This window comes from Acartia tonsa, chromosome 9 (assembly GCF_053477335.1).
Source record: "Acartia tonsa isolate MP-2025a chromosome 9, ASM5347733v1, whole genome shotgun sequence".
NCBI lineage: Eukaryota > Metazoa > Arthropoda > Copepoda > Calanoida > Acartiidae > Acartia > Acartia tonsa.
Genome location: NC_137268.1, coordinates 2,483,241 through 2,502,491, shown reverse-complemented (window position 1 = coordinate 2,502,491; position 19,251 = coordinate 2,483,241). Strand labels below are relative to the sequence as shown.

The 19,251-nt window shown below is 39.4% G+C and overlaps 2 protein-coding genes across 2 annotated transcripts in view; one reads left to right on the top strand and one right to left on the bottom strand.

Annotated features, from left to right (window-relative positions):
• Positions 1-17,003, bottom strand: part of LOC145328007 (uncharacterized) — a 33,919-nt gene extending 16,916 nt beyond the window's left edge. The window contains exons 1-7 of the mRNA XM_080171541.1: positions 16,852-17,003; positions 15,642-15,722; positions 15,193-15,263; positions 15,015-15,072; positions 14,757-14,880; positions 13,999-14,341; positions 13,614-13,796 (exon numbers count right to left, since the gene is read on the bottom strand). Of these exons, the coding sequence (XP_080027667.1) occupies positions 13,614-13,796; positions 13,999-14,341; positions 14,757-14,880; positions 15,015-15,072; positions 15,193-15,263; positions 15,642-15,722; positions 16,852-16,893 (902 nt within the window). The 5' untranslated portion in view covers positions 16,894-17,003. The remainder of the gene's footprint in view (positions 1-13,613; positions 13,797-13,998; positions 14,342-14,756; positions 14,881-15,014; positions 15,073-15,192; positions 15,264-15,641; positions 15,723-16,851) is intronic.
• PAN3 (Poly(A) specific ribonuclease subunit PAN3) overlaps positions 1-19,251 on the top strand; it is a 203,823-nt gene that overhangs the window by 140,731 nt on the left and 43,841 nt on the right. The window lies entirely within an intron of this gene.

Below are 19,251 nucleotides of genomic sequence, written 5' to 3'. Positions count from 1 at the left end.
CTCTCCGCAGCTCGGGTTCTGCCACACTTAGTGGTCTTTCGCTAGGTTTCGCTTCCACAACTGCCGGATACAGAGTTAGACCTTGCTATCCAGGGTGGGTAATTCAGGTTGCTTGTGTCAGTTTTGCCAGTTTCACTGCTGGGAGTACCTTAGCCTCAGCTGCGCGTCTGCTCTACACTTGTGGTTTGCCGTAATCTCACACAGCTGTCACCAAAAGTTGTGGTATCCGCCTAGGTTAAATGGCAGACACCAGAGTTCAAATGACTACGGCAGTGCGAACAGACGTGGACACCTATACTATAGAGAAGCTACGCTTCTCTAGCAATCACTAAATAATAAACAGAGTCTATTCAGTTGTTCCTTTATTCAGGGTCTAAGGTTTACTAAAGTTATATACAACAAACAATAAATACACAGATAGGAATAAGTAATCATAAACAGAATCACTATAATACATATACAATAGTCAGTTTGGGCAATCATGATCCCCCATCCCTGGAAAGGGTGGGGGGAATTAACAATACAGCTTAACCATAATAAGGCTGTCAGAATCTATCATTAATTTTAGGCATATGGAGGGGGTCGGCAGACCCCTTCCCCAGGACTCGGGGGAGGGCCCTCGGCCCTTCCCCGAACCCAGGTCAGGGTTGCCATAGGCATGGCTCACGGTTGCCGAATACCACACATGAAAGAAAATCAAAACATTTGTTAAAAAATGCAAGCAATAGTTTTCCTTCAGATATCATATCCTTGTCACTGGTATTATGTCCATACAATAAAGTAGAGGCATGTCTGCCTTTCGTCTTTAAGGAATTGCTTTTTCGCAATTTTAGACATTCAAATCTTGCCAAAAAGCACAACAAATGTAAAAATATGAATAGTATTAGTTAGTCCTTTTATATATTCTTAGTTATAGTCGTTTTTTGAAAAATATTCAATTCAACCCTCCATTAAAAATGAAATCTTTTTGATTTCTATATAATCATAAAAGCTGGAGATTTATTGTTGTTGTATATCTTTAATTTGATTTGATAACTAAAATATCTTAGAAATTCTAGTGCTAATATAATCTTACACAAAATTTTTTCTTAAACAATACCTACAGATTTTACCCATAAATATATGAACACCAGAAACGTGCAAAATAAGTTTTTGCCAAACCTTTAAATATGAGTGAAGAGGAAGGGTGAGTTGATTTAGTTTTAAATAAAATTTACACTCGTGTAGAGCTACGGATTCTCATATTTTGTAGGTATTTATAGAGGAAATATTGAATAAATATGTATACTATTCTTGCTGGAATGTAAATAATTTTCCAACACGGCTTCAAAACCGATTAATAAGGCTGTATTAGAACCGGTTCTCAGCCATACTGAAATTTCATGTATAGCATCATATTAAAGGCAATTTTCCACGAATATTAAAATAAAATTAATAACAGTTTTGATTTCGGGTCTAACAAAACTGGTCTACATCTTTTTTTATTTAAATATCTCAGAGAAGCTGTCTCTATTACGATGCGATAAATAAATATTTTCAGTCAATGTCTTATTTTTAATACTCCTTAAGATGTTTTATTGATTTTAACTATTAAACAGACACAAATTTTTATTTACTTTGGTGAAATATTTATTTTTAAGGGAAGCACAAATGATATTTGAATCAGGACTCGGCATTGAATCAACCATTTACAATTTTAAAAACCCTGCTATAAGTCTAAACCTGACTCAAATAAATCACTCTCTTCAAAGTCGCTACTGCTGAGCCATGATTAAAATTAACTTAAAGAACTCTTTTAAAACAAGAAGAAGATCCAGAATTATCTAAAATGCAACAGGTCAAACCTTTTGTTTTATGTGCAATAATAGAATAAGGAAAGGTGATAAAAACTCTATATCTTACAAGCAGGGATAAAGGGATAGATTACTGCGAGATTTAACAACATTATTTTCTCATTAATAAGGATGACAACATCCATAAAAGCGAAGCTCTGAAACGCTAGGACAAACGAACATTAACACATGTTAAGTATCAGAACTGAATAATCAGAATATAGATGTATATAATCGAAACAAATTGTAAGTGAATTTGTTAAAAAAACTGCTTAAATAAAGAATATTGTTTAAGGACATTCGTACATTTTTAGGACTTGATTATAGAGATGCTTCGCTTATAACATTGTACTTAGTTGTACTAGGAATCAGTATTTCAAAAATAAGATCAATTATATCACACAACAAATTTTTGTTAAAAAAGTAAAAACTCAACGTGTTTAAAATGAACGTACGGACATTCTTGAAACGATTATAGAGTTGCTATGCTTTCTAAATCATACCTAACTACTACAGGAATCACCATGCAAAGTTTGAAATCGATAGGACAATTCTAATCAGTTTAAATTAACGAAAAGAGCTAACTGTAAAAAAATAAGCAATAAGTCAAAGGAAAAAAGGACAAAATTAAAGGAAAAAAATCTTTATAAATGATAAAATAACTGTAATGTGAGAGTCTCTGCTCTAAACTATGATGCGCAGAGTCGAACGTTCAGATGAACACTAATTGAAGAGTAGCTGCACTCCAAAAAAAAATTGAAAATTTTCAACAACAAAAATCTAAACTTTTTCAACATATAATTTTCTAATCTGTAATTTCAAAGATTTAGTGAAAGATTACTTTAACCCCTATTGACTACTCCTTGTAGCCCTGTTTACGAAGCAACCTCCTTTCATTGATATTTCACAAGAAAAAGGGTTTAGTGAGCTGACAAAAGTGTTTAAACAAAACAGAAAATTTTAAGACTCTCATTTTTGTCTTTGTTTGGATAGCATGATTTTAAAGAATTTTTATGGAGGGGGAGCTTTAAGAAAATTGGTCTAAAAAGACAAATACAAAGCTTCCCATAATATATGAATATCAGACCAGTTTTTAAGATCTTACTTGTCAAATGGTCACATACTCAGGTATAACCAACAAGCGAAATAAATATAAAATAATATTTGGGGGGTAAATGGAGAGGTCGTTAATTTTATGATGTGCTGCCCCCCAACAACAGCTGAAAAACACGTATAGGTTTAGTATTTTTTTCCGAATTAATTTCATTGTTGGTATAAGCTGTCATATACTGAACAATTGAACTAAAATAGTAGAAAAAAAAGGGAAGAGATGGCAAAAATAGCCTAGCATTTACACACTTAATTTAAAAAATGAAAAACAATTTCAAGCAATTAAGTTTTAAAAATGAAATAAAACTTTGTCAAAAGAATAATCCTACATTGGAGAGGTGGAATAGTTATTTCTTTCATCTTATTATAAACGGCTTTCCGCGGATATAGAGTGTACAATTATAAGATTAAAACCAGTATTTTAGCCCCGAGGTGCCGAAGGCACCGGCTAAAAAACTGTTTTTAATCTTTTGCTTGTAAATTTTTATATTTGTAGAAAGCTGGATATAATACGATGCTAGACATAGTTTTTTTCGTATGGATGAGAACCGGTTCCTATCCACTGGATTCGAATGAATACGAGAAAAAAAATTAAAAGTAAACAGAGAAAAACAAGGGTTAATCCTTTGGCTAAGAAAATGACTGGCTAAAATGTAGGAACTTCAGAGAGTGAGGGATGCATTTGTTATGAAAAGTTATGCATTCATGAAAGATATATACATAGATAGATATTGACAAGAAAAGTATGGCATGTATAAGGAAGTATAGAATGAAGGATAGATTGATAGATTAAAAATATAAACTAATTGAGTGAATTTATAAGCAAGATAGGATCTGCAGAAACAAAACTGAAATCTAATTGACAATGAATGTAGTAGAGCATTAAAAATCAATTAATTATCTAAATTATTGAAATAATTTTCGCAAAAAAAATATAATTGAAAGCTTGTTTTAAGGCAGATTTTTAGCCAGTGAGAAAAACATAATTAAGAATAATGATGTGGTGCATAATACCCAGAAAAAAACTTAAATTTTAGCAACAAAAGAGAAGGAAGAAAAACACGAGAAAAGGAATATTTAAAAAATGCGGATATGAAGCCTGAAGAAAAATAAAGTATAATTGACGTCATCCTTTCAGAAAATTAAAAATTAGGTTTATTTGAAAATTGTCTATTATTGCATAAATTTATTGTACAGGGTCATTCAAGAGAAATGATTTTTTAAAACTTAATTATGCATAGAAAATAAAACAATTATTTAAAATCCTTTATATATTTGGAAAACCTATTATGGGACATTTATGTTTCAAATATTTAAAAATAATTATTTCAACAAATTATGCCTTAAAACTGGTTTTTCCAAAGGTCTTTTTTCGAAGATTTATTGATTTAAGGGTGTGAAAAAAATACACACATTTTTAAAATTCAAATTGCGTGGCTTGTGTTAATAGTAGAAAAATGTTGCGCATACCGTTGGGATCGTCATAAGCTCTTGTGTGGTAAGCCGAACGTTTCAGCTCACAGGGTTGCGAGTTCGAGTCCAACGAGCCTTAGCCTTGAATTATTCTACCAAAACAAACTAGCAGGATTTAGTCATACAGAAAATATATATTTAACTGAATAATATTTACAATGAATGTTTACTATATATATACAACAGATTATAACAATGGTTAGGTTTGAAGGGGGTGTGGGACGCAAGGGCTTAGCTCCTGGCGGTAGACGGCTGTGGGGGCAGCTGTGGTAAAAGGGGAGGCAGCGCCTCCCGGTTGTATAATCGCGTGAGGGGCGCGTGATAGCTGCGTGTTTGAGCCCCTCCCCACATTTAGGCAGGCCAGTTTGACCGCTGGATAGCGGGGTCAACATCGGTCATGAGATAAATGGTGATATAATAAGATTAGTGCAGAGGGTTTGTTATGATAAGTCACAGCGTAGCAATTCTGTAAACTGCCCGTCCGTCTGGTTGTCGTATTACCACAACCTCCCCTTCAAGGGTTGCGGGGCTCTCGAGCCACCAGACCTTGAACCTGGGGATACGACAACCTATGTCTGCGCAGGACAGGGTACTGGGGCACAGCTCGGTGGAGGACAGCTCTGGCTATACAGGCTCCGCGGGACACTCGCTGCTCTGTCTGGCTGTGGTTGGATATCAGCATTGTCAACTCCCGGTTGGTTTCCAGCCGTGGGTTAGCGACGGCCAAGCCCCGTCGTTGGAAGTTTTGCCTCGTCTGCAGAACTAACTCTGTCTCGGCGGGTAACTGGACACGGAGGCCTAGGCTAACTCTGGAGGCTCCCAAGGGGGGAATAACGATGGAGGAAGGCGCATAAAATTCCATGGGGGCGCCTGCTTGGTCCAGGTTGCTGGGCCTCCTAGCTCCTACTCGGATGGGGATGGCTGTCATCAGCAGGGGGCACATTGCTTCAGCTTCGTCCTCTGGGGCCGCCTCTTCCATCGCAGTGGCCGCCTCTCCTCCTGCAGGCTCGCTGCTGGCCGGCAGGTTCTCCATGTCAGTATCAGGGTTCCAGATGGCATCTCTGGGTGGCTCTGGAGCTGGCGGCGGCTGCGGTGGTTCGTTGGGTTGATGCTGCAGGTTCTCTTCTACCGGGTCACGATCCTGGCCGCTAGGCTGTGGGGCGGCTGCGGCTGGCTGGTACACTGGGAACTGTCCTGGGTCACTAGCTGGCGGCGCCGCAGCTCCGACCGGCAGCTCGGTGGCATCCTCGTCGCCTTGAATGTCTGTTGGAATCTGATGGGCAGTTACATCTCCAGTGTATTTGCGCAGTCGGCCTACATGCGCGGTGACTTCCGAGATCCTGGCGGTTGGAGAGGCAGGTTTGATGACATAATGGACGTCTGTAGCTTGCCGCGCTACCTTCCAGGGGCCAGTCCATCTCTTGGTAATCTTGGCTGCCTTCCCTGGCACCAGGCGGGGGGCCAGGTACCAGACCAAGTCTCCAACCTCGTACTTGGCCGTGCCTTCGTAGGCTGCCGCGCTCCTCCGGATGGTTCCCTCCTCTCGCTGCTGGATGGCGTCATACACTGCATGGTAGCGTTGCAGGAGAGCTTGGACGTTGGCTGGAACCGAGGCATACTCTGTGTCTGGCAGCCGGAGCACCATGTCCACCGGAAGTTTGGCCTCTCTCCCAAAGTAGGCCAGGAACGGGGTCACGCCGGTGGATCTGCAGGCCTTGGTGTTGTAGGCGAAGGCAATGGCAGGCAAATGTGGCTCCCAGTTGTTGTCGTCTCTGTCTAGGAACAGACGCATGCCTGTGTTGAGCGTCCGATGGAACCTCTCCACTCGGTTGGACTGTGGGTTGTAGGGCGGTGGATGTGTCAGGCCAATCTCAAGCTTGGAGGCCAGCTCCTTGAATACCTGGCCGGTGAACTCCATCCCGTTGTCGGAGTGGATCTTCAGGGGGCATCCGAACGTGGCCAGGTGGCGGTGCAGCAGGGCTTCAGCCACCGTGAGGGTGCGCTTGTTGGGGATGGCGTAGAGGCTGACAAACCGGCTGAACCCATCTTGACAGGTGAGGATATAGCGGTTTCCAGCTGGGGTCTCTGGCAGCGGCCCCACCAGGTCAATAAACAGGACTTGCTGTGGATACCCCTGGCGGGAGGGCACATGTATTCCTAGCTTCAACCTTTCCTTGGTAACCTTCTGGACACACTCAGGACAAGTCTGAACCATCAGGCGGACGTCACGGGACAGGTTGGGCCACCAGAAATGCATGTTGACGCGGGCAATAGTAGCGTCCATTCCAAAGTGCCCGGCCATGGGGGTCCCATGGGCTAAAAAGAACGCGTCCTGCTGGAGGGCCGAAGGCAGCAGGTATCTTGTTCTTTCCCCTGTCAGGGTCTGGTCAGTGGTGGTGAGGCAGCCATGCTTGTCAAGTCCCAGGGCTGTGAAGCGGCTGGCGTACTGCTGCTCGTCTCGTTCCTTGCCGCGCAGCTCAGCCTTAGTTGGGGCTCTGCCATCAGCCACCCACTGGCGGACACGGAGCAGGAGAGGGTCCTGTGTCTGGGCTTCTAACACTCTAGCCGGGTCCAGTTGTGCGGCAGGGGGCCGGCCAGCTGCGGACTCCCCTAGCTGGCAGAGGGTGTGGATGTACTCAGCTTGCTCTGCTAATTCTTCAGCGGTAGCTGTCGGCATGTTGTCGTCCTCCCGGCGGCTGAGGGCGTCGGCGTTGGTGTTCTGGGTGCCAGGACGGTGGCAGACAGTGAAATCTAGGGACGCTAGCTCCTCCTGCCAGCAAGCCACCATCCCTGTGGATGTGTTCAGCGACTTCATCTGTAGCAAGGCTGAGGAATCAGTGTTGATCTGGAAGCTGCGGTAGGACAAGATGCCGTGAAATTTCCGAATTCCATACATAATGGCGGCCATCTCTTCCTTCCAGGACAGGTAGCGAGTCTCGGGGTCGGTTTTCTTGCGCCCCACGGCGGCAATCAGCCTCTCCTTGCCGTCCTAGCATTGACTCAGGATGGCAGAGATGGCGCGGCTGCTGAAATCTGTGGTGAGCTGGAACACCGCTGGCAAGTCAAACCTAGGCGGCGCTCGGATGGGGGCTTGGCGGAACTTGTCCTTGAGCTGTAGCAGCTGGGCTTCCATCTCAGGCGTCCAGGCCAGGGTTTTGGCCGTTTTCTGCCGATTCATCTCGTAGGTGAGGTCGGCATACTCTGGGATGAACACGCGGTAGTATCCAAAGAACCCCAGGAGCGCCAGCAATTCCTTGGGGGTGCTGGGGGCCGGCCAGTCCAGGATACGGTCAACATAATCCTCTTGCATGGCTATCCCCTCACGGCTGAGGGTGTGGCCCAGATAATCCACCTTGGCTCGAAACAGCTTGGTCTTGGCTGGCTTGAGGCGGATTCCTCCCCTGCGGTGGGCTTCCAAGACTTCCCGGAGCCTCGCCAGGTGGGCCCAGGTATCCTGGTGAAAGGTCAGGACGTCGTCAAGATATGACTGGAGGTTGGCCGTACCTAATGGGTTTAGGACCCCTGCAATAAATCTGGAGTAGACAGACGGTGCTGTAGCAAGGCCAAAGGTTTTCCATTGGTACAAGCCCCTGGGGGTGGTGAAGGCGGTTCAGGGCCGGCTGTCCTCGGACACACGGATGGTGTAGTACGCTGCCACCGCGTCTAAGGCACTATAGACGCGGTGTCCTCCCGCTCGTTCTACCAGCTGCTGGATCCTGGGCAAGGGGTAGCTGTCCAGTTCCAGGCACTTGTTGAGGGCTCTGTAGTCGACGGCCCAGCGGGTGCTCCCGTCCTTCTTCTTAATGGGCACCAGGGGGCTACTCCAGGCGGAGTCTGAAGGCTCTATGACTCCCTCTTGTAGCCAGGTGTCCAGTTGCTTCTCCAGCTCAGCCTCCTGCCGCGGGTTCAGATCCCTAAATCTCTGGCGGATCGGCTGGGTCCCTGGCTTGAGGCGCAGCTGCAGCTCTACTACGTCAGTGCAGCCGGGGGTAAAGTTGGAGAAGACGTCCCTGTACTCTGATAACATGGTCCAGACCTCCTTCTTGAGCAGGGGGTCCTTTCGCAGGAACTCGTTCTCCTCCATCTCAAGGGCCTCCCACAGCTCCTGCATATCTGGGGGCTCAACAGGCTCTTGGAACGAGTGGATACGGGGGGGAGGCTTATCAGAAACCTCTAAAATGTCAGGCTTGACCAGCTCTCCAGCCACGGGGAGGCCAGCGTCCAGCAGGAGGGGCGTCTCCCCTTCATTTACCACCAGCACTCGGAACACGCTGGCGGAGCCAGGCCTGTGGGCATACAGGCCTTCTGGGATGACAAGATCCTCCCCAAACCTCTGTTCTGGGGCAGCTAGTTGGATGGCATCCTTAGTACGGTGCCCCACTAATTCAACAGGGACAGCCATGACGCCGCGGCCAGGCAAGACCACCCGCTTGGCCGTGCGGAGTTGGGGTGGTTGGCCATCAGTGGGAGTGACAGCGCTTAGCCTATACGTGGCTGGCGCGGGGTCAGCTTCGGCTCCGGGACCCACCGGCCGCGACTTGACAGGCTCGGCCTCGGGAGGGGCTAGCGTGTCGGAGCCAGGTGTGGCTCCGAGGGCGTCCGGCCACGATTTGACGGGCTCGGCGCTGGGAGAGGCCGGGGCGCTGGGACCAGCCTGGGCTCCGTGGGCGTCCGGCCGCGACTTGACGGGCTCGGCGCTAGGAGAGGCTGAGGCAGCGGAGCCATGCGTGGCCCCGGGGGCGGCCGGCCACGACTTGACGGGCACGGCGCCGGGAGAGGCTGATTCCTGGGAGTCGAGTGTGGCTCCGGGTGCATCAAACCGCGACTTGACAGGTCTGGCCTCGGACTCGGCTGGCTGAATGACTGGGGGCCCCAGGTAGAGGGGGCCAGGTGGACACGGCTGGCCGTTGATGAAGGTGTCGGCGGAGAAGATCGGTTCTGGAGGGCTGGCAATCTCAGGAAACGTCGTTGGCAGGTTCTCCTGCGGCACCTTGGGCACTGGGGGCAACCCCATGGCTAGCAGGTTGGTCCCCCTATGGGCGTTGAGTGCAGTGTCCACCCAGTGCGTGCCTTTCTCGACCACACGCGGCTGCTCTGGCAGTGGGCCTGGCAGAGGCCCCTCGTAACTCAACTCTCTCTCGGCTGTCTCCCGGTCGATGGGGACGCCACGGAGTGGGATGAACTCCCCACGCACCCACAAGCAGGGGGGTTGCATGTCGAAACAGAGCCTAGTTCCGAACTCCTTGAGAAAATACCCTCCTAGGTTCAGAGGGTGTGAGAGGTTCCGTACCACAGTCACGTGGTACAGATGGAGTATAAGGGTGTGTGAGACTGCCATATATAATTCTTTCAATTTTCCTATTACCTGGAGGGGCTGGCCTTCCTTGTTAGCAGTCAGGATTTGGGTGTTGTCTGGAATCAACATGCGTTGCACGCCCATTGCGTGCATGAGGTGTTCAGAAATTACAGCAGACTCTGGTACACGGTTGCCAGAATCGACCATGGCATCAACCTGTACATGCTGGGCAGGGTCAGGAGTGGGAAACCTCACCCTGATATGGCAGGGGAAGTGGAGGTCCTGCCCTTGAGACAAGGGGGCCTCCCGTTCGGCTGGGGTTGGCAGAAACTTCGGTGGTGGCCGAACCGCAGCTATGGTGGTATCGCCTACCATGGTGGCTTAGACTGTAGCTTCGAATCACTAGAGCTTATCAATTATCACTGGGTCAACAATTTTATATTGCTTTTTATCACTTGGTTGACATTTATACACACTTATGTGTTGTTATCACTAGGAGCTCTAGGTGTGATTCTGGAAGCACTGGCAGCAGGGAATGTCCGTCCTGCAAGGTTCAGAGGGGTGATGGCGGCAGGGAATGTCCCGTCCTGCAGCGCCGCTGGTTCGAATCCCGAAAGATGGCGGCAGGGAATGGCCCGTCCTACAGCGCCTCGGGTTCGAATCCTGGAAGGCAGCGGCAGGGAATGTCCCGTCCTGCCGTGCCTGTGGCTCAAATTCTGCTATCCGTCGCAGTGGTAGGCCTTACTTGTGTGCTGAAGCTTCGCAGCCACACATTGCCTTCTCAGGGAGACCAGCACCTAGCTGTCTGTCTCGTAGGTTTGGCCTGGGTGTCCTGGGGCTTGTCCCAGCTACACTTGCCAATTTAGACTCAGTTCTGTAGCCGTTTGAGCTAAATTATCCGATTACCGTGGCTGCGCACCTAGCGCTACTCCTACACGGTACGGAAAAAGCGTCTTAACTGGCGCTTTTAGCAGGCTAAATCTGCTTGCCGTAGGCCAAAGGCCCACATATTGCGTTCAAAATGATGGAAATTCGACCTAAAAAGGCCGTCTCACGGGTCAGTTGGCTTCTCAGTTGGCGGCTGATTGTCCCCTTACTTGCCAAAGGGTCCAATCAGAGGTAGAATAGGCTAATTTCTGTAAGGCTCGATTGAAACACGCTGACACCAAGATGTGGTAAGCCGAACGTTTCAGCTCACAGGGTTGCGAGTTCGAGTCCAACAAGCCTTAGCCTTGAATTATTCTACCAAAACAAACTAGCAGGATTTAGTCATACAGAAATTATATATTTAACTGAATAATATTTACAATGAATGTTTACTATATATATACAACAGATTATAACAATGGTTAGGTTTGAAGGGGGTGTGGGACGCAAGGGCTTAGCTCCCGGCGGTAGACGGCTGTGGGGGCAGCTGTGGTAAAAGGGGAGGCAGCGCCTCCCGGTTGTATAATCGCGTGAGGGGCGCGTGAGGGGCGCGTGATAGCTGCGTGTTTGAGCCCCTCCCCACATTTAGGCAGGCCAGTTTGACCGCTGGATAGCGGGGTCAACATCGGTCATGAGATAAATGGTGATATAATAAGATTAGTGCAGAGGGTTTGTTATGATAAGTCACAGCGTAGCAATTCTGTAAACTGCCCGTCCGTCTGGTTGTCGTATTACCACACTTGTTTTTGAAAATATAAGACCCGTTTTTGTGCTATTTGCAGTTTAGGCGCTACGTTGAAAAATGTGAGAAAAAGGATGAAAAGTTTTAAATAATTGGAACATTTTACCACGTAGCTCCTATACTGTACGACTACGTAGCACAAGAATGGTTCTTATATATTAAAAAACTAGAGGCTATGACGGTTCTAACGATATGCATAACATTTTTCTACTATTAAAACAAGCTGCGCAATTTGAATTTCAAAAAGGTGCGCATTTTTTACAACCTTTACATCAATAAATCTTCGAAAAAAAGGCCTTTGGAAAAACCGGTTTTTAGGGCATAATTTGTTGAAATAATCATTTTTTAATATTTGAAACTTAAATGTCCCAAAATAGGTTTTCCAAATATTTACAGGATTTTACATAATTGTTTTATTTTCTATGCATAATTAAGTTTTTAAAAAAAATCATTTCTCTTGAATGACCCTGTACATTCTGTAAGATGCCCAAATGCAACCTTGTACAGGCTTTAAAGTTTTAAGCATAACAGTTTTTCTTCAGGTGAAATAATATTATTCCTAATTTTTGAAGAAAAAAAAATTACCAATTTACCCCATGCCTAGATTACTGAAGAAATGTGTGAATTTTAATTCAAAGTTTTTCCAGGTCACAAAGTTTAACTTTAACAAACACACACAGAACTTTATCTGAATTAATTTAGTAGCTTGCAAATCAATCAGTTACATTTATTAATAACATTTGAACTCCATTTATACATTTTATGCAATACAGACAATACTTCAAAGGGAGTGTGAACGTAAAAATTTCTCATCTGATTATCAAATCTTAACATTTACTAAGCACATTTCACTACACTGATCAACCAAAAATGTCCTATTAACAAAAATATCCAGAAATAATGCCTTGATTTTATGGTATTTTGAGAGGGAAAAAGGAAAAAACAGGGAAAATCTGAACGTTTTTGTTTCTTATAATGTTTGTAGGGATATTTAACTTGTCATATATAGTTGAAACAATTTACTTACTGTTAAGGATTTATTGTATGCTATAAAATTGCCAATTCGTTTTTTTATAACGTAGTAATTAGGTAATAAAGACATATTTTAAATTCGTATTATTGACAAAAAAATACCTTACTGTCTACAAAGGGTTGAATCTCATAGGTTATATAAAATAATAATATCCTTTTTTTTGTGTTGAACAATAAATAACCCACTTTGGAGAATTAGTTTACACTTTTATCAGACTGTTTATAAAGAAATATTGCGTCTTTATTATTTACAAATTTGTAATTAAAGGTGGGCGAGAGATGGGCTACTAATAAAAAACCTGTTTCTGGCTTTGTTATTGTATTTGGTTTTCAATAAAAAAATATTGTTTATTTTATCAATTTCTAAGTAACTATACATTGGATTAAAGCAAGGATTATGTTAAAAGTCAGCTTAACTGTTAGGAAAAATCTAGAACTATGTGAAAAAGTTTAATTTTAGCTATAATAGGAGAAAAAAGCAATTTAATGCAAATTTTATATAATACGGAAAATTTCTTCCTTTCCCCGTACCTTATAAAAATCGTCGGAAAAAAGCCGTTTTTAAGCAAACAAAAGCGCGTTTTGCTCTATCTGTGAGATATTATGAATGAGATAATGTTAATATTTGATATTAAGATGAGAAAAATTTACGTTCACAGTCCCTTTCAACTTTTGTACAAAAACAATCAAATAATCCTTATTATAAAGTAACAGGATGTGTGTTTGTCTGTGTGTCTGTTTGTTTGTACCGAATGATCTCGCTAACCACTGAACCGATAGGGTTCTCCTTTACAGGGTAGCTTCTCATAAGTCCCGGGAAGGTTTATAACTATTTTGGGGAAGGAAACCACCACCCTCCCAAAAGAAATAGTCCCTAGAAAAAAATTCCTCATCCCCCAATTTTTTTTTTAAACAAATCTAAATCAAAGGGAGTGTCAACGTAAAAAATTTCTCATCTGATTATCAAATCTTAACATTTTCTAAGGACATTTCACTACACTGATCAACCAAAAACGTCATATTAACAAAAATATCCAGGAATATAATGCCTTGATTTCATGGTATTTTGGGAGGAAAGGAAAAAAACAGGGAAAATCAAATGTTTCTGCATCTAAAAAGGTAATAATAAGATTATGTAGAAAAACTTTATTTGACTATTTAAATAATCATTATGCTTAGAAAAAAATGTAAAAATCTTTGCCTGAGTTTCTGAGTAAACTTTGCATTTCTTGCTTTCCTTCCAGGAACAGAAATCTCATTATTTGCTAGAGTAGGTTGTTCATTGTGACCAGAACTTGGAATTATTATTTTCTCTCTGTCTTCTTTAGTATAATTTGATATGTTGCTGATATTTCTTGGTAAACTATCACAATTTTCAAATTCTGTACAAAAATATAAGCTATAAAGAGTGAGAGGGTGGGGGAAAAAGGTTCCATACTATTATAAAATACAAACTCGTGATAGAAATTCATCCTTCGGAATGCTAGCAATATCATTTTAAACGTCTAAAAGTAGACTAATATTTATCATTAAATAGAATCCTATGTAAAATATTTATAATTATATATTAGGTAGTTTATATTCCTTGATAATCAGACGTATAAACTTCAGTTATTGTAACTTCTTCGGTTATTTCTTGATTTTTGATGTTGTCAACTATTATCACAGAATCAGAAGTAATATTTTCAGTCTCTTGGTTATTTTGGCTCTCGTCAATTATTAGAACAGTTTCAGTCACATTTTGAGTTGTTTCTATCATGGTATCAGCATCTGTTACTTGCAACATATCATTATCAACTACTAAAGCGTTTTCATAGGTACTATTATTGTCAGTCATAGCCGCCTGTTCTTCAATTTGATGTTTATCTCTTAAAATCAAAGTGTTGCTTGAAGTTTCGTTTGTTTGAGTTTCATGGTTGATTTCTGCTTCTATAATATAATGAATAAATGTTTATGTATAGATTAATAACCCAGACAACTACCTGGCCAAAATGGTTAAAAAACCTTTTCCTTAACTAGCAAATTGATTTCTACTCTTTTGTAGCGACTTGGCTGTGTTTATATTTTAGATACTATTGGCTGATATTCAGATACCCGATTGAAAGTCGGCACAGTGTCCCCACCAAACGATTAGTTATATATAGCTCGTGACCCCTTTATTCTTTTACTTTATAATACATTGCATCTACATAAAAAAAAACAAGATCTTGTGGTGATGAAAAAAAGAATCATTACCTAACCTGACGAAACTCAGATGAATTAAAGAAAAAATTCTTTTTTAAAAAACATTTAGGTAGGTAGCATGTATTGCTAAACTTAATTACTTCAAATCTATGATATGCACCTGTTTCTGTTGAATGTTTTAAGCATACTTTGCCATGGTTTTCAGAGGTTTTATTTGTGTTTCTAATACAGCTCTTTTCTTTGAAGGTTTCATTACTTACATGATTAGTTGAAATTGAAGTCTTCTGAAAAAAAATAATACATCATCATATTTTTCTTCTTTTAATTTGTATATATTTATGTTTTTATTAGTAAAATAAACGTACTATAGAAATAATCATGAAGAAAATAAGAGTACTTTCAGTTAAAAGTTATTTACCTCACTACCATGTGAAATAATCTTGTAAACTTTTTCTGGCTTACCAGGATGATAACTTCTTAAAACATATAAATTTAATTATGTTTTTTTATTTATTACCTAATATAAAGGCCTATACCTATTACATATGTTAAACAAAGTTAAGAAATTCTATATCTAAAAAAAATTATAATAAAACCTCAAATGATTTAAGATGTACAAAGAAGAAACAGATTGAAAATCACAGTGGCTACATTTGAACTCCTTCTCCTAATAAAAAGAGTTGTTACAAAAAAAATATCAGTTATTATAAAAAAGTGCTATTATTTGTTACGTAGTCAAATCTGCTCATTTTCTCATAATTGGTGAAAAGTCAATATAATAACTTTTAAATTTCTCGCAGTTTCTATTTCAAAAAATATCTAATTTAATTCAAGGCCCTATCTGGCTCTTTAAAAAACCATGAATATTTATGATTCAAAAGTTATGTGATGTACGTACCTAAGTAGAATATTGAATATTAAATATTTACAATCTTTCTCATGAAAATTTACTCAAACACTTTTAGTGCTTCGATAGAAACCAGTATCACCCCTCCCCCCACAATCAAATACACCTGTACATCAAAATCAAAATTTTGCATTAAACCTGTTTGTGCTGGTTATTAATGTGTAACTGGATTCGTTGCTTTGAACACAGCCGTCTACATACAGGACAACAAACTAAATCCTAATGAAAAAAATATATATAATAAGACATATAACTGTAATGTGGATTAGGTGTGTTGTTTTATATCTAGAAAATCTTAAATATTAGCCAAAAGATGGTTTTATCTCCATGTACACTAAGGCTATAAACGAATAATTAAAGAAATTCTAATGTAAAATATACAGTGTGTTTTTTTTTATGAGAACTTTTTTGAAAGCAATTTTACCCCACTTATAGATATCAGAATTTAATGATTAATGGCTTATTTTCTTCGTTTTTTAAGGCAATTAATAGAACAACAAAAAAATATTTCAGTTTTTATTTAAAAAGTACAGTAAAATCTAAAATTCAAAACTTAGGTGTCAACATCTAAAAATGGTTTTAACGCATTTTTCTTATGCTCAAATAATTAACCTTTTGCAAGAATGGCTGCTAAACACTTCAAAGTTGAGATATAGAGCTAAAAATGTATACAGATACTATTAGGGACATGTACTAGAACATATCAAAGTTTGAAGGTCATATCTCAACCAGGGAGGGAGTACTGCCCCCCCAAAGTCGACTACAGAAAATCCATTTTTTAAAGAAAAATGCGCTAAAACCATTTTTATATGTTGACACCTAAGTTTTGAAATTTAGATTTTACTGTACTTTTTAAATAAAAACTGAAATATTTTTTTGTTGTTCTATTAATTGCCTTGAAAAACAAAGAAAATAAGCCATTAATCATTAAATTCTGATAACTATCAGTGGGGTAAAATTGCTTTTTAAAAAGTTCTCATAAAAAACACACTGTATATCCTTTATGTACCTACTAGCGGCTTCGCCCCTAGCCTCTAGGGGCTTTGCTCCAAGATTTAATTTTTAAAAAATTTAGGGGGATTATTCTGTTTTTTTTTTTTTTTTTTGGGGGGGGGGTTGGGGGTGTCCCAACGCCCAAGAAAATATCCTAAAACCACCACAGGACCAGTAGGTATATTCCATGAAGAGTAGAATCCGATCAGTTCAGTGGTTACCGAGATATTAAAGGGTGGACGGACGGACAGACAGACATCAAGCTACTTTGTATTATAGATACCTACTCAGTTTAAATTTTCATATAATCAATATTTTTATTTTTTAAATTCTAATTGTCATAATATATACCTACCTTTATTTCTTTATCCTTAGAAAAATAGTAAGAATGTTCCATATTAGGTTTTAATTTAATATTATCTTCATTGAATTAGAATAATTCGCGTCTAGATGTTAATAAATTAAAAAAAAGAGTTTTTATTTTTGTTTTGTTTACATTTTTCTATTATAAATATAAATCAGCTGTTAAACCAAAACAAAGATCAGCTGATCAAGTTTACGAGGTATTGTAACAAAAACTTTGTTGACAATTTTCCCTAAGTATTTTATTTTATATGAATTGGCTATTTTCTCTATCATTAATTTATTTTGTTTAATTTGCTAATATGAAATAAAAAATAAACTTGATAATACATTTTTAGTCTAAATCAATTTATCAAAAAATCATATTTTTTTTTACAAAAATAGGAAAAATTTGTTAGAGAATTAAAGGTGAAAATGAATCAGCTGATAGAAATTGCTGTCGATACGACAGCTTCATGATCCATAAAGACTAGTCTAACTTTAAACTGTTTTTAACCTATTTTTAAAACGTATATAAAAAATATACTATGACACCAGTAGAATGAGACTGCAGAGCATAAATTTGAATTAAGTCCCCAATAAACTTTTTGGGGGGGATTTAAATATTAATTTTACTGTTGCCGTGATCATTTTAACCGAAGCAAAAGGCCTTTTTTTTATTTGGGTAAAATTCGTAGCTTTTAGAGTGTTTTGCTTCATAAATATTGTATTCTGGTATAGAGTAAAATTAGGACTTATGATTTTACTATAAAAATTCACTAAAAAGTTAATTCTTTATAATATATCAACGAATTAACATTAACATGTTTGTGTTCTCTCACTTATTTTGAAAACATAAAAAATGGCTGTAAAGGGTTAAATGACAACAAATGTTTATGCAATACAACAAATTTATTTTTGACACATATACAAATGTGTTATAAAATAAGATTATTCAAACTTATCTTTTAAAATAATTTTAAAAAGTATGTATTTTTTATGTGTATGGTTTTCATTCTTTTCATTTTAATTAAATAAAAAATATTTAACTACATTGGAAATACGTCACTTTGTGAAAACACTCTTTTTTTGAATTGTAAAGAATTATATAAAACAAGACTTGTTATTGGTTAGATTTCAGAATTATTTGTTTTATTGTAAATGTTAGATTTTTCAATGAAATTAATTGTTTTGGAAAAAAAAATTATTTCCAATGAACAGAGTAATGTTTTTTTTTATTGTATCAATATAAAGTGAATTATATAAAAATGTTCCGTAAGCCACAATATTACCCGAAGTAAAAAAAGAGCTTTTGCTTCGGTCAAAATGATTACAGCAACACTAAAAATTAATTTTTAAATCCCCCAAAAAAAGTTTATTGGGGACTTAATTCAAATTTGGACTCTGCAGTCTGATTCTATAGGTGTCCTAGTATTTTTTTGACCCCCCATCAAAAATAGGTTAAAAACAGTTTAAATTTTAATTTTGTTGGTATTTCTATTTATAAAATCATTTTTATTATATATTCAAAAGCTAGTAATTGAAACTCCAAAACTATTCACATGAGTAATTCTTATAAATAACAGTAACATAGAACTGTCAAATTTTAGAAAGCTTTTTTTATATAATTTTACCATTATTACTTTATAAAGTTCATAGATATCAAGTTATGAAACGAGAATTTATTTCAAATAAAAGAACAGCAAATTAAACGTTTCTAAAAAAACTAAAAGTTATTATTATAAAGCAAATTTAATGGTAATTTTATGTTTAACCCTTTGACGCCGAAAAATTTTGCCCAATATGAATTTTATTTATCATTTATACAAAATTAATTGGCAATTAGATTTTTATCTGATTTACACATTTAAATATCTTTGATGAAAATGTAAAAAATGTTTACTTTACCCAAAGGGTTAAAAATATTTTCTTTTTTTAAGTTGAAAACAAAGATCAGCTGAGCAATATTACTCCGCAGCCAAACACTCAAACAGCATACAAACTAGTCTAGCATATTTTTTTCTTTTATTTTTATTTATGATTACAAATATACAAATGAAATGTTTGTTTATGAGTAAACAAATTATTAAATTGTTTAATTTAAGTCATTTAGGTGATATTTCAAAATCTAGCCTTTATTTTCTAAAATCAGCTGTAATAGCCAAGCTGTGCAACTACACGATGTTAAACTTCTTTATTAAGAGGTGGGTTCTATAGTCGGAACTGTGATCACGGTTCTATCACATTGCTGTTCTATCACGGTATCTCACATTGCGGTACCTCGGGCGGCCATTTTTGTGTGTAGGTGCGTTCTATAAACATTACTGTGAGAGATAATACGGTAATATGGTACAGTGATAGAACTGCAATACTGCAGCTGTCATCAACAACAAAATCAACAGCAAAACTACAA